The following is a 14032-nucleotide window of genomic DNA, read 5'->3' as shown; positions in this document are numbered from 1 at the left end:
TTTAAATTACTATTTTAGTATTTTAATTTGTAAATTATATATTTTAAAGACTAATCATATTATATGTACATAAAAAATAATCACATGTATACATATTGAAATAAAAAATACAAATTAAAAATACATATATTTATATATAAATATATAACGATTAATGAATAATTTGATAACTGATTTTTATGTACACATAATATTTTTATTATAAAATTTTTTTATTATATTATATATATTTTACCCCATTATCAAAATTTTCTAGATCCATCACTGTATATAACTAAAATTCTTCTCGTCTATTATCACTAGAAAATTCGTTGCAAAATCTATTGGTAATTTTGGTAGACAAAATCTGCCACTAAAATCTCTCGATAATTAGCCATTTTCTATCAGCGAAAATTAGAACAAGTAATATAATATTATCTGTGATAGTACATAATGTGATTTGGTCCAATCTAACGTATGAAATTATGTTAGGTTGTCAACTCAATCTTGTATGTAGGTTCGAAAATTTTAATAATTATATGCAATTCTATTTTCTTCTTCTTATACTAGTAATTTTTAAATTTTATTTTATACCTATTGTACTACTGTTTAAGCATTTAATTGAAAAAAATATATTTACTAAATGTCATATAATTATGAATAGAAAAAGCATGTTATTGATTATTAAAAGTATTTTATTTCATTTTTTTATTTATAGATGTATAATAAAATTTAATATTTAATAAAGATAAAAATATAGTTAATTTAAAAAATAAATTTAAAGTTAAATTAAAATTAAACAAGTATAAAAATAACATTGAACTGAATTTTTAGGCAATATATACTTTAATTTACGCATATATTTATAAAGACAAAGTTAGGCCGATGGCAAAGAGTGAAATTAAAAATTACATAGATTGCATTGTTATTAGTAGCGAAATTCAGAAGAAAAAAAAAACACGTGATTGTGCTTTTACTGTCAGCAAAATTGTGGTAATAAATGATGACTATAAATAGTGCGCCCCTTACCGTGCTTTCAATACAATCTCATTTGAAAAATTTTCATTTGTGGGAGTAGGAGAGTTTAGAGAGAAAAAGAAGAGAGGAGAAGAACTTCATGGCTCCATCACTTGTTGTGTCACAATTTTTCCATGCTCTTCAAGCAGAGTACAAACATGTTTGTTGTCTTTAATTTAAGTCAAAACACTTTATAACGCATTCTTCAAACTTTCATTGATAAATAGAAATTAATATCTTATTTTTTTTATGTGATTTTTGCCAAACAAATCTATGTTCACCAAAATTAAACTTTTTAACTCAATCAATGACTGCAAATACCATATTTACATTGTAACTCAATCATTACATTCAAAAGACGCAACATCATCGTTATGTCTGATTGTTGCATTAGGATAAACGACAATATTTACGTATTTAATTGCCATTTTGTTAAGAGAAAAGGTTGAAAAATAAAAGATAGAGGTGAGTAGAATGGTAGAGAGAAGTGTGGAGTGTGATTGCATTTCGCTACTCTTGATATTTATAAAAAAGATTCAAATGTTAATGCTTTGATTTTTGCTATCATAAAAAACAAATTTTGTAGAAAAACTCTAGCATGATTACGCTGTTAAGGATAACAATTTTTTTTCGCGATTTCGTTGCCAGCATCAGCGATATTTATGAAATCCAATACTTACGGATTTCGCTGCTAGTAACGACGCAATCTATGTAATCCTTCATTTCGCTTTTTGTACCAACAAAATCGTGCTTAAATGTTTAAAATGAAAAAAAATAAAAATCTATTTAATTTGGTAAACAATTAATTTTGTTTATTTAAATAAAATAAATCTTGTTCCAACCTTTCTCGAAGTATTTTCAAATTAATTCCAACATCTCATTGCTAGACTATTGTGGACTTACACACTTCTCTTCTATGTTTCAACTCACTATAGTACTTCTCTTTTGCGCTTCAGACATGAGTAATTTGGTTGGACCAATTTTTGTCGAATTTGATTAATTTATATGTCTTCATTAAATTTGATCGATTTATATGCAGAAACAATTTTGGCCTTGAAGTACTAGATTTGTATGCAACAGAGTATTAGTATATAGTTTAAGAGATCCTTTACCTTGTTAATTTAAAATGAAGTAAAAAATAAAATATTTTATCTGCATAGAAGTTGTTTTAAATAATAAGTTCAAATACTTTTAAACAAGCCTCCTGAGATACTTTGAATTATTAGATAGCTTCTGAGGTCATTTGAAGACTTCATATTAGGTGAGGAGAGAATTTGAGGTATTTATAAAATTTGAGACAATTATAAAGTGGATTAACCTCTTAATCTAAATAAATGATAAGCACAAAATATAAAGAGTTAAGAGTTTAGATCAAAAGATGTATCTGGTTATTTATATTAGTTTGACTAAAAATATCTATATTCAGTGCTCAAAAAAACTTGAGACTTCTATAATTAAAATAAATTTACAAAGAATATTATTCGTATTGGGCTTTTTTAGACTATAACTTTGACTCTAATTAAACCACATTACAATTTAAGGACTTTAAACATTGTTTCTTCAAGCCTTCTGAAGTTTATGATGTGAAGTAGATTGAATCGCAATCTAATCTAAAAATCTTAGATATTTTGCTGACTTTCTCAAATAAGACTTCGATTGGATGCCCATATTCTTACTAATTTAAGGACGTTAGGTATTATTTTCTTAAGTTGTTAAGTCTAAAAAGTGAATTAATATCTTACTATCAACTTAAGAATCTTAAATATTCTTCTAATCTTCATAAGCAAAACTCATACTTGCTCTTTACTAATACAAGAATATTAGATATTATTTTATCAAATTTTCTGAGACTAAAATTTAACTCAAAATAAAATATAAAAGTTTGTCTTGTTGAGCATGCTCATTTTTTGAGGTTGGAGCCAAAATGTGCGTTTTATATAAATATCTTCTTGAGATAAGTATTTTTACACCTTTAACATTGTCACAAGTGAAAATGAGACTGTACTGTGTTGCTTTTGAAGTGATATGTTCATTTAGGTTTAGTTTTCTAAGGTACAGACTTGAATGTTTAGACATTTTCAGGTTTAGACAACACTTAGTTTTGCTTATATTATTTAAATTTTTTTTTAGTATATTTCACATATTTAAACAAATGTTAGATAACACATTAATAAAATTATTAAATTATATTTAAATTTATTAATGATCAAAACTTAATTTGAAATATCGTGAAGCTAACATCTTATAATATTACTATTGTGTTCATTAAAATTATTATGTGATTATATACTTTAAATAAGGGTTAAGTACTGAAATCGTTCTTAAAGTCTGGGGTGAAAATTAAAATCGTCTCCGATCTTTTTTTGTTATTAAAATCATCCTCAACGTTACAAAACGTTATAAAATCATCATTTCCCACTTCAATTTTATTTTTTTTTACCATATTACCCTTTATTATTAATAAAAATAATTAAAAATAATATTAAAAAATTAAACTCCCCCTACCCCCCTCTGTAACTCCCTCACTCCCTCATCCTCTCACTCACTCACCCTCCCCCTAACCCCTTCACCCCCACCCCTCAACCCTCACCCCTCCCTCACTCCCTCACCCCACTCCCTCACTCACCCTCCCGTAACCCCTTCAGCCCACTCTCTCACCCCCGGCCCTCATCCCTCACCCCACTTCCGACTTCCTTCACTCCCTCACCCCACTCCCATAACCCCCCATCCACTTCCTGATGCCCCTCTCTTCAAAATTCCAATCCCAATTTCAACTTCAATTTTTCTTCTCGCTGCCGCCGCCACCCTACTTATTCGTTTCTAGGGTTCGCTGCCACCGCCGCCGCTATCGCGTGGTCATCGGGAGGAGGACCCCGCCGGCGCTCTCTCCTCTCCATTTCGGGCTCGATAACGGTGGCAGTTTTGCGGTGGATCTTGGGGGAAGGAAGGGAAGCCGCACCGCCGCACCGCTGCACCGCAGTCCTGTCGCCTGTGATCAGCCATTATTCCTCCTCCTCGCCCTCACCGCCCGCTTCTCTTCTGTGAACTGGATTTTTGTGGGTGGGGTGGTGGTGGATTTTGGTGTTGATGATAATAGTGGGGGTGGTGGTGGTTCTGTTTTGAGTTTTATTATTCTTCTGATGATGATGATGATGACCATGATGATAATGGTGGGGGTAGTGGTGGATTTTTTGTTCATCTTGGACTTCTTATGATGGTGATGATGACCATGAATGATAATGTACCATGATGATGGTGGCATTAAGATCTTTTGGCATATGAATTTCTTTCCCAACAGCTCCAGTAATTGTTACTTCAGATCCAGGCTTCAAGTCACCTACATCAACAGGACCATTGTTAGTGACTGGAACAAAAGAAAATGGAAACAATTTCTTGATTATAAAAGACTTTAAATTTCTTCTAAAACCATTGATGTCACTGATGAATGTTAGCAGGCACTTTCTGAACTCTCTAATTAATTTGGCAACAAAAGTTGATAAAGGCTCTATGAATAAATTTCTGCAATCAAACTCTAACAATGACTCACAGTTTTGGAGTCTCTAAAGTCACCAAGGGCACTGCTGAGGAGAGAGAGGGGAAACCCGTGCTCATCCACCGCCGCGCCTCTGCCGCCAAGAAACACCGCCGTCGCCGCTGCCGCCGCCGCCGCCACTGAGATCCACCACCGTCACCGTCGAGCAGAGCCACCCCCTCTTTCTCTTCCTTGTTTCTCTCTATATCCCTTTTTTTTCTTTCTTTTTTATTTATTTTATATTTATTTTATTTTATAATTTTTTTAATGAGAGAGGTAGTTTGGTAAAAAAAAAAATAAAATTGATAAAAATGATGATTTTAAAACATTTTTGAACGTTGATGATGATTTTAATAACGAAAAAAGGTCAGTGACGATTTTGATTTTGACCCAAGACGTTAGGTAGGGGTGGCAACGGGGCGGGTAGGGGCGGGTTTTTGCTCTACCCAACCCCGCCCCGCTCAACAAAAACCCGCATCGAACTCGCCCCGCTTCTACCTGCGGGTACTAAAATGTTAAACCCTAACCCGCCCCTGCGGGTACCCGCCCCACCCCTACCCGCCCCAATAATTATTAAATCCAAAAAATAAAATAAAATTTTAAAAATTATATAACCATTATTTACATTCATAACATAAATTAAAGTAAAAATTTAAATATGATACAATATTATTAATCATTTTACTAATTATTTTATATATATTATATATATTATATATTAAAAATATATATATTTATATATCTATTATATATACCGGGGCGGGTAGGGGCGGGTTTAACCTAAACCCGACCCAACCCCGCCCCGCACAAGAACCCGCCCCGCTAAAACCCGCTCCGGTGCGGGTGCGGGTAATTACCCGCTCCGAACGGGTAGGGGCGGGATGGGTACCCGCGGGTTCGGGTAGTGTTGCCACCCCTAACGTTAGGGACGATTTTAGTACTTAATCCCTTTAAATAATAATATTTTTAAAATACATTTAAAGTACAATTTAATCCAAATCAAATAACTCATAAATAAACAAAACTGAGTTGGATTGAAAAAAAAATATTTAACCTAAACCAACCAAACTATAGATTAAATAATAGTCAACTTAAAAATCCCAAATACTATCAAGTTTCAACCCAATCCACACAGACAAGTTAGTCCTCTCGAAAATTAATAAGGTTTTGATTTCTTAAATAAAAATTTCGAATTCAAGTGTTAAAAAAATTATATTTTAGAACTTTTATTTATCGAATCTAAGTTAGATTAGTCAAATTTTAGATAATTAGACATAGAAATTGTGAGTTGAACGTGGGAAGTGAGAAATTGCAATCACCTTTTGGGTTCCTTTTAAAGTTGATTGAATAAAAGGAAGCAAATAGATAAATGCTTAAAAGAAGAATGAGAATTGAAAGATAAAAGGTAATAAAAGCTGCAAGATACCAAACTTTCTATCTTGTCTTGTATATACGAGGTGATGCTATGTAGGGTTTACACTTTATTATAGAATAGGGTTGGTTATAACTTATATGCATGATATCAAAATTGAAATAGTTCAAAATGAACCACTTTGATATTATCACGTAAACATTCTTTATTATTTTAAAAATTTAATATATTAAAATTAAATTCTTATTTTAATACATAGAAAAATAGAACTAAAAAAATACAAAGTTATATATAAAATAGTAATAATATACATATGAAATATACGAAAACTTTTTGTTTGGCAATAGTAACATTGATAATTTTGTTAAAAAATATGATATATATAAAAATAAGTCATTAAATTAATCATATATATATATATATATATATATATATATATATATATATATATATATATATATATATATATATACACGATATTAGAATATCATAATTAAGAAACAAAATTAGAAAAATATCAAAAGAAGATTAAAAAAAAATCAATATAATTTATTAAGATATTATTCCATAACGAGTGTACCTTAGTATACTGTTGGTCTATATATTGGTAAGAACCTTGTAATCACAGATGAGAAATATAAATAACAAAAATAATACTTTTTTAAATAATTCTTCATTTCTTTCTTAAACTCTTTGTACCATAGTAACATGGTATCAAAGCAGAGTTAGATTCTAGGGATTCAAAATTTCTGACAAATTTACATTACAAATGGCAAATATGTCATGCAATAGTTTTGGCATGCGATCATTACAAACCAATTCTGACAATTTGTCAATTGGTTTCAAACTAAATGGATATAATTATCCATTATGGGCAACTCTGATGGAAAAAGTAATTGGTGGAAGATGAAAGAAGAAACACAGCAAAGAAAACTGTTTTAAGATTGTGGGTTACCCAGATTGGTGGAAAAACAATTCCAAGTCATCAAGAAATCAGAGAAAGGGAGCATTCCAGAGGTCACCAGCAGCGGTGCCGAGGCCAGAAGAGAGGAAGCAAGTCACGATGGCAAGGCAGCAGCGGTAGTAAGGGCAAGGACTATTGAACTCCTTGGCTGCTTAGCCCAGACCGCGACTCAATATAAAGGGGAGACCCAAAATTAGAATCCAATTAAAAAGATAAATGAATGGATTTTTGATTGTGGGGCTACGATACTATGACTCATGACCTTCATGATTTTAACAGCTTGACTATACCCTCAAAAGCCCATATTAAAACAGCTAGTGGAGAATTAATTGATGTTAAAGGAGGAGGCTCCATTATTTTTTCAGAAAAATTACAATTAAAAAATTGTCTCTATGTCCCTGCACTATCATCAAAATTATTGTCTGTTAGCCAAGTAATAAAGGAATTAAATTATGTGGTACTCATGTACTCTATCTTTTGTCTTTTACAGGACATTTTTACGAAGGAGATCATTGGGCGTGGTACTGAGCGAGAAGGCCTTTACTACGTTGATGAGGTAGCACACCAGGGTCATGCCATGCTTACTCACGGAACGATTACTAGGCAACTTTGGTTATGGCACAGGCGTCTCGGACATCCTTCATTTGGGTACCTCAAGTTACTATTCCCTAGTCTTTTTACAAGTAGTACTGAACCCCTCAAATGTGAAACTTGTATTCGTGCAAAAAATCACAGAGTTTCTTTTCTTCCAACCAACACTAGAGTCAATTTCATTTTTTTTTCTAATACACTTAGATGTGTGCCAGCTCCTATTTTCTATAATAATTTTCAATATTTTGTATTATTTGTGGATGATTTCTCTCGCATGACTTGAGTATATTTTTTAAAACACAAATCTAAAGTATCTGATAAGTTCTTTACTTTCTACCAAATGATTCAAACTCAATTCAATAAGAAAATCTAAGTACTTCGCTCAGATAATGGTGAGAAATTTATACACCAATCAATGCGCGATTTTTTTTATGAAAAATGGTCTTATTCATCAAACTTCCCGCTCAAATACACCCCAACAAAATGGTGTGGTTGAGCGACGAAATCATAAATTACTTGAGATAACCTGCGCCATGTTTTTTGATGCACAAGTTCCAAAAAATTTTTTGCTTGAAGTTATAGCGACCTCTGCCTACTTACTAAATCACCTACCTACCTAAGTTCTCCACCACAAAATACCCTTACAAGTCTTGGCTACTCAAACTGCAATCCCGCCTATTCTAACCTTACCACCTCGAGTATTTGGATGTTCCGTCTTTGTCCATATTCCCAAAGCCAATAGAACCAAACTTGATCTTTGTGCAGAAAAATGTGTTTTCGTTGGGTATACTACACACCAAAAAGGGTATAGGTTCTACAATCCAATCACTCATCGTATTCATGTGACCATGGATTGTGATTTTTTAGAATTCAAATTTTACTTCAGCCGACAACATGGCATTCAAGGGGAGAACAATAATGAACCACCAAGTTGGCTAAATAACCTTTGTTGCCCAGAAACTGTTCAAACAAAGCAAGTAGATGGAGCCACCGAGCATACTTCACTCAACGTAAAAAACAACTCAGTATATACAACCAGTGAGAGTCCTTTTAAGAATGTCAGACAAGAGGTAAGTAATTGTCAATCTGATAATTTACTCCCTGTTTTTAATGAGGCCATTAACAATAGCAGTATAGCACTGGAACATGAAGAACCAGAGCCTAGTACCTTTATTCTTCCTCCAAGCAGAAACAGAGAGATGCCTCCTGATCGGTACTTACCAGAACATGTTCTCCGTAACTCAAGATACCCAATAAGAGTGGCTAGAGAAGGAATAGCAGATGTTGCAAAGGTTTTTTCTGCCTGACTCTTAACAGAAGACATTCCAAGAACTGTCCGAGAAGCCAATGAAAAAGCTGAATGGAGAAAAGTCATGAATACAGAAATAGAAGCTCTAGAGAAGAACGGAACTTGGGAAAAGTATATCCTACCAAAAGGAAAAAAGTCAGTCGGGTGCAAATGGGTTTTTACCATTAAACACAAGGCAGATGGCACTATTGAACGGTACAAGGCAAGGTTGGTGGCCAAAGGTTATACACAGACCTATGGTATCGATTACACTGAAACTTTTTCACCAGTTGCAAAGATTAATACTATGAGGGTGTTGTTTTCAATAGCCGCAAATGAAGATTGGCCACTCCATCAATTTGACGTCAAGAATGCTTTCTTGCATGGAGAGTTGAAAGAAGAAGTGTACATGGAAGCTCCTCCAGGTTTCTCAATAGGATTTAGAAAACATGAAGTTTTCCAGTTAAAGAAGGTTCTTTATGGACTTAAACAATCTCCACGTGCCTGATTTGGAAGATTTATAGATACCATGAAAAGGTATGGGTACAAGCAAAGTAACTCTGATCATACCCTTTTTTTTAAAAAAAAAAGGGAGATTTAATCACTTGCCTAATAATCTATGTAGATGATATGATCATAACGGAAAGTGATGCTGAAGAAATTGAAAAATTGAGAAGGAACCTATTTACAGACTTCGAAATGAAGAATTTGGGAAGACTAAAATATTTTTTAGGAATAGAGGTTCTACGATCCAGCAAAGGAATCTTTATCTCCCAAAGAAAGTACATCTTGGACCTTCTGGCAGAAACAGGAATGGTGGATTGCAAACCAATAGATACGCCCATGCTAGTTAATCACAAGTTGAAGATAGTAGAAGGTGTCACCCTAACAGCTAAGAAAAGGTACCAGCGACTGGTTGGAAAACTAATTTACTTATCACATACTCGGCCTGACATAGCTTATGCTGTGGGAATAGTAAGTCAGTTTATGCATAAACCACAAGAAGATCATATGGAAGCTGCCATGAGGATAGTTCGATATTTGAAGGGAGCTCCAGGAAGTGGAATCATTTTCAAAAAGAATGGCCATTTGAAGGTTGAGACATACACTGATGCTGATTGGGCGGGCAACCCAAATGATAGAAGATCAATAGCTGGTTACTTTACACTTGTTGGAGGCAACCTAGTAACTTGGAAAAGCAAGAAGCAGACAGTTGTAGCTCTTTCAAGCGCAGAGGCAGAATTTCGAGGGATCGTTAAAGGCATCGCTGAAGTATTGTGGATAAGAAAATTGATGACTGAGATTGGGTTTCCACCACAGTTGCCAAGCCAGTTGAAATGTGACAACAAAGTCGCAATCAGTATTTTAGAGAATTTCGTACAACATGATATAGAACAAAACATGTTGAGGGGGATCGACACTTTATCAAAGAAAAAATTGAAAATGGCATTATTAAGCTTCCATTTGTGAGATCAGATGATATTCTTACTAAAACAGTTTCAAGACAAGCCCTTACTAAAGTTCTAACCAAGCTGAGTATTGGTGATCCCACTATTCACCTTGAAGGGAGTATTAGAATATTATAATTAGGGAACAAAATCAGGAAAATATCAAAGAGGGTTAGAAAAAAAATCAATATAATTTATTAGGATATTATTCCATAACGAGTATACCCTTAGCGTACTGTTGGTTTATATATTGGTAAGAATCTTATAATCACAGATAAGAAATATGAATAATAAAAATAATACTTTTCTAAATAATTCTTCGTTTCTTTCCTAAACTCTTTGTACCATGGTAACATATGATTTATAACAAAGTAATTAACTATTAAAAATAATCGTATATATATGATTGATTTTGTGTATTCGTGTAATATGGTATAAATTTTATTAGCAACAAAACTACAAAATTCAAATTAAAGATATATAATACTACTATTTTAGTAACATTTTGTAATGAATTCTTGTGTAAAAAAATTTAGATTCGAGTTACATTATTATGAAAAATATATTTTAAAGAAAATAATATCAATGACCTTTTTGTTAGAAAACAGAGCGTATAAATAGAAGTGGAAAATTTAGACAATTAACATAAAGAAACATAAATATATTTCACTAAAAAAATATAATATAAAAAAGTTATAAGATTTGGCAGTCATTATACTTTAATCAAATGTCTAATGAGATATAAAGTGACAATTTAATTATGACATTTTATTTAAAATTATGTCTCAATTATATCCGAGATACATGGTGTAAATCCTCAATTCAAATACAAAGTTAAAATACCAAAAAAATGACTAATAACTTAATAAACAAAACAAATATAATGTGAAAACACAACACAAAAAAAAGTTACAAATTTTTCTCTAACACTCACTAACTAAAACTCATAATTTCTTAACAAAAAGTGATATGCAACTTAACACACAACATCACATATATATAGTTTACTAGTGACGGTCATGTGATTTTTAAATTGATCAAGTTTTGTAATACTAGTTATTACTACATGATTCTAGTTTTCTCTTTTTGACTAAATCAAAAGAGAATTTAACTTTGATTTCTATATGCTATAATTCTAGTTGATCAAGATGATGAAGTTGATCAAATTCAAGCTTTATTCTTTGTTTATGACTAGAGTATATTTCTATTTGATAATTATCAAATCAATTCCATTAAGTAATCAATAAGGAGTCTAACCAATTTCGGTCAACTCTTATTGAGTTCGATTTTAAGATTCACTGCAACAAAAAACATCTCACTCCATTCATTCCTTCTTATCCTAATTCACATTTCACCTTTCATATTTTACTCCCCTAAATTTTAACCGCAACCGCCTTACTCCCGTGTCTCTTCTCGCCTCTGCTCCTTGTGCCATGCGTTCCCGAGGACGAAGAAGCAATGTGTCGCGCCAGTTGCCTCACTATGCTGCGCCGCATGAAAAAGAAATGTCTCGTACCGCCTCTGCTCCACACAGCCGCACCACACCTCTTCTCCCCTGTACCCCGCGTTCCCGACGAGGAAGAAGGCTGCCCGTCGCCCTACTGCGCCACGCCGTTCGACAAAGCAACGCAGTCGCTCGTTAGTCGCACTCCCTTTGCTCCCTGCGTACGACATTTCCGACTACAACGAACGCCGCCCCTTCTCTATCCTTTTCATCAGACCGCGTCTTCTCGGTCTCTGCCTCCATGACGCCCTTCGTTTTTCGTTACACCATGCCTCCTTATCGTGTCGCCAGTGCACTCCAAAAAGGTAGTAAATGTTTAGGACTTACTGTTCATAGAGATGTTCTTCTCTCCTCTAGGTTATGCTCTAGGTTACGGGGCTTCATATAGGATGTTAATTGATTTTACTAAATTACTTGATGTTTCTTTTAAACCATTTCAGATGTTTAAGTATATGATTTGAATTTTTTTTTTGCTTGTTACCAAGTCCGATTGATTTGCTGGATATCTCTTTCTTATGCTAGTAGATGTTTTTCATTTGGTTTGAGAGTCTTGAAAAAACGTTAATTATAAACTAGTTTAAACAATGAGTTTTTTTTTTTTCAAATTAAACCGAATGTTTATTTTCTTATGTATTAGATATTTTTCTCGGATTACATTGGATTTTTTTAAATAGTTTAGATGTTTCTTTTTAAATCAATTGGATGTTTCTTTTTTGATTCATTAGATTTTCTCTCTTTAATTTAGTAGAAGTTTTTTTGAAGTAAATGTATCCTTCTCTATGGATTATGCATATTAATTATCTATTTCTTTTGCTGGATTTCTCTTTTCCATGATAATAGATATTTTTTCATTTGGTTTGGGAATTTTGAAAAAATGTTAGTTATAAGTAAGTTTAAATTTTCTTGAATTGAAGTTTGGTTTGAGGCCAGATTGACACAAGAGTATGTTTATTTCCTTATTCATTGGATTTTTTTTTAGATTACATTAGATGTTTTTTAATATTACATTGAATGTTTCTTTTCATATTATGGTGGAAGTTTTTTTATAATTCATTGGATATTTCTTTTTCGGATTAAAATGGATGTTTCTTTGATTAAACAGAAATTTCTCTGCTTTTATATGAATGTTTTTTGCTTTTAGATGGATTAGATGTTTTTTGCTTTTAGATGGATGTTTTTTTTATTATTTTAGGTGGATATTTCTTTTTTTAGATAGTTATTTTCTTTGACTTAATGTGGATATTTATTTGCTTTTATATGAATATTTTTTTTTTGCTTTTAGATGGATTGGATGTTTCTTTTATTTTAGGTAGATGTTACTTTGTTTTTAGATGGATAAACTTTGATTTAGGTGGATTTTTCTTCTTTTTCAAGAAGGATATTTTTTTTATTTTAGGTGGATGTTTCTTTTTTTTTAATAGATATTTCTTAGATTTGATGTGGATGCAGAAGACCTGCAATAGTGACTACTCAGACGCAATTAGTGTGAGGTGTGATACGTCAATAGTGGAGGCTACGATGGTTTGTAGCGGCAACGGGGTTCGTGAACTTTGGACGATGCAATGGCAAGGCGGGGCGCGTCACAGCTGCGATGGAGAACACGTGGCGGAGAGGCAACAAATGGGGGATTGGTTGCACGTGAGGAAGGGTGACCGATGGAACGCGAGGACGGTGAAGCAGACGCGCGATGGTGGTTGTCTTCCTTGCGCGAACAGCGGATGAGGCGGTGGCAACAAATGTAAAGAGATTAGGGTGGATATACGACGAACGAAGCTGCTGCGGTTTTTGGAGAGAGCGTGGTGCGGCGTGGGGGGATTGGGAGAGAGATTAGGGTTTGTGGGGTATTCTTTTTACCTTGAGTGAGAGTGAAAATGGAATTAGAATAAGTTTTGATTAGGAATTTTTTTTATGTTTTTATTTTTTAGAAAATTTAAATTAGAGGAAAGTTGGTTTATGACATAGTTGGTTTTCTATACTTTTTCTTATCAAATTGAAAATATCAGCTTCATGAGTAAATTCCACAATGTTTCAACACCTTCATAAATCAAAATTTATTTTAATTTCTTCACAATCTCCATCTCAAAATCAATTTTTATATTATACTAAAAAACTCCACTTGAAATAAAATATCAGTGCTAAATCTAGTTAATATAAAATATCAAAATCAAATATCCATGAATAATCAACCAATCATGTTGATATTTAAAGAATATCTCCACCATCTTTAACAATATTTATTGAAGTATTTGAAACTAAGGCTTTCAAAATAAATTAAACTTTTCGAATCACCGTTTATCCGATTAAATAGACGGCCTTTGTCTTTAAAGTTAAGCCTAT

At 32.8% G+C, this 14032-nt stretch overlaps 1 protein-coding gene across 1 annotated transcript; it reads left to right on the top strand.

Moving 5' to 3' along the window:
• Positions 1 to 9556: 9556 nt before the first annotated feature.
• On the top strand, positions 9557 to 10213 carry LOC140175741 (secreted RxLR effector protein 161-like). The gene has a single exon (XM_072204289.1). The coding sequence runs from the start codon at positions 9557 to 9559 to the stop codon at positions 10211 to 10213; it is 657 nt and encodes a 218-aa protein (XP_072060390.1).
• Positions 10214 to 14032: the final 3819 nt, after the last annotated feature.

This window comes from Arachis hypogaea, chromosome 10 (assembly GCF_003086295.3).
Source record: "Arachis hypogaea cultivar Tifrunner chromosome 10, arahy.Tifrunner.gnm2.J5K5, whole genome shotgun sequence".
NCBI classification, from domain to species: Eukaryota; Viridiplantae; Streptophyta; class Magnoliopsida; order Fabales; family Fabaceae; genus Arachis; species Arachis hypogaea.
This window is presented reverse-complemented; position numbering and strand designations above follow the sequence as displayed.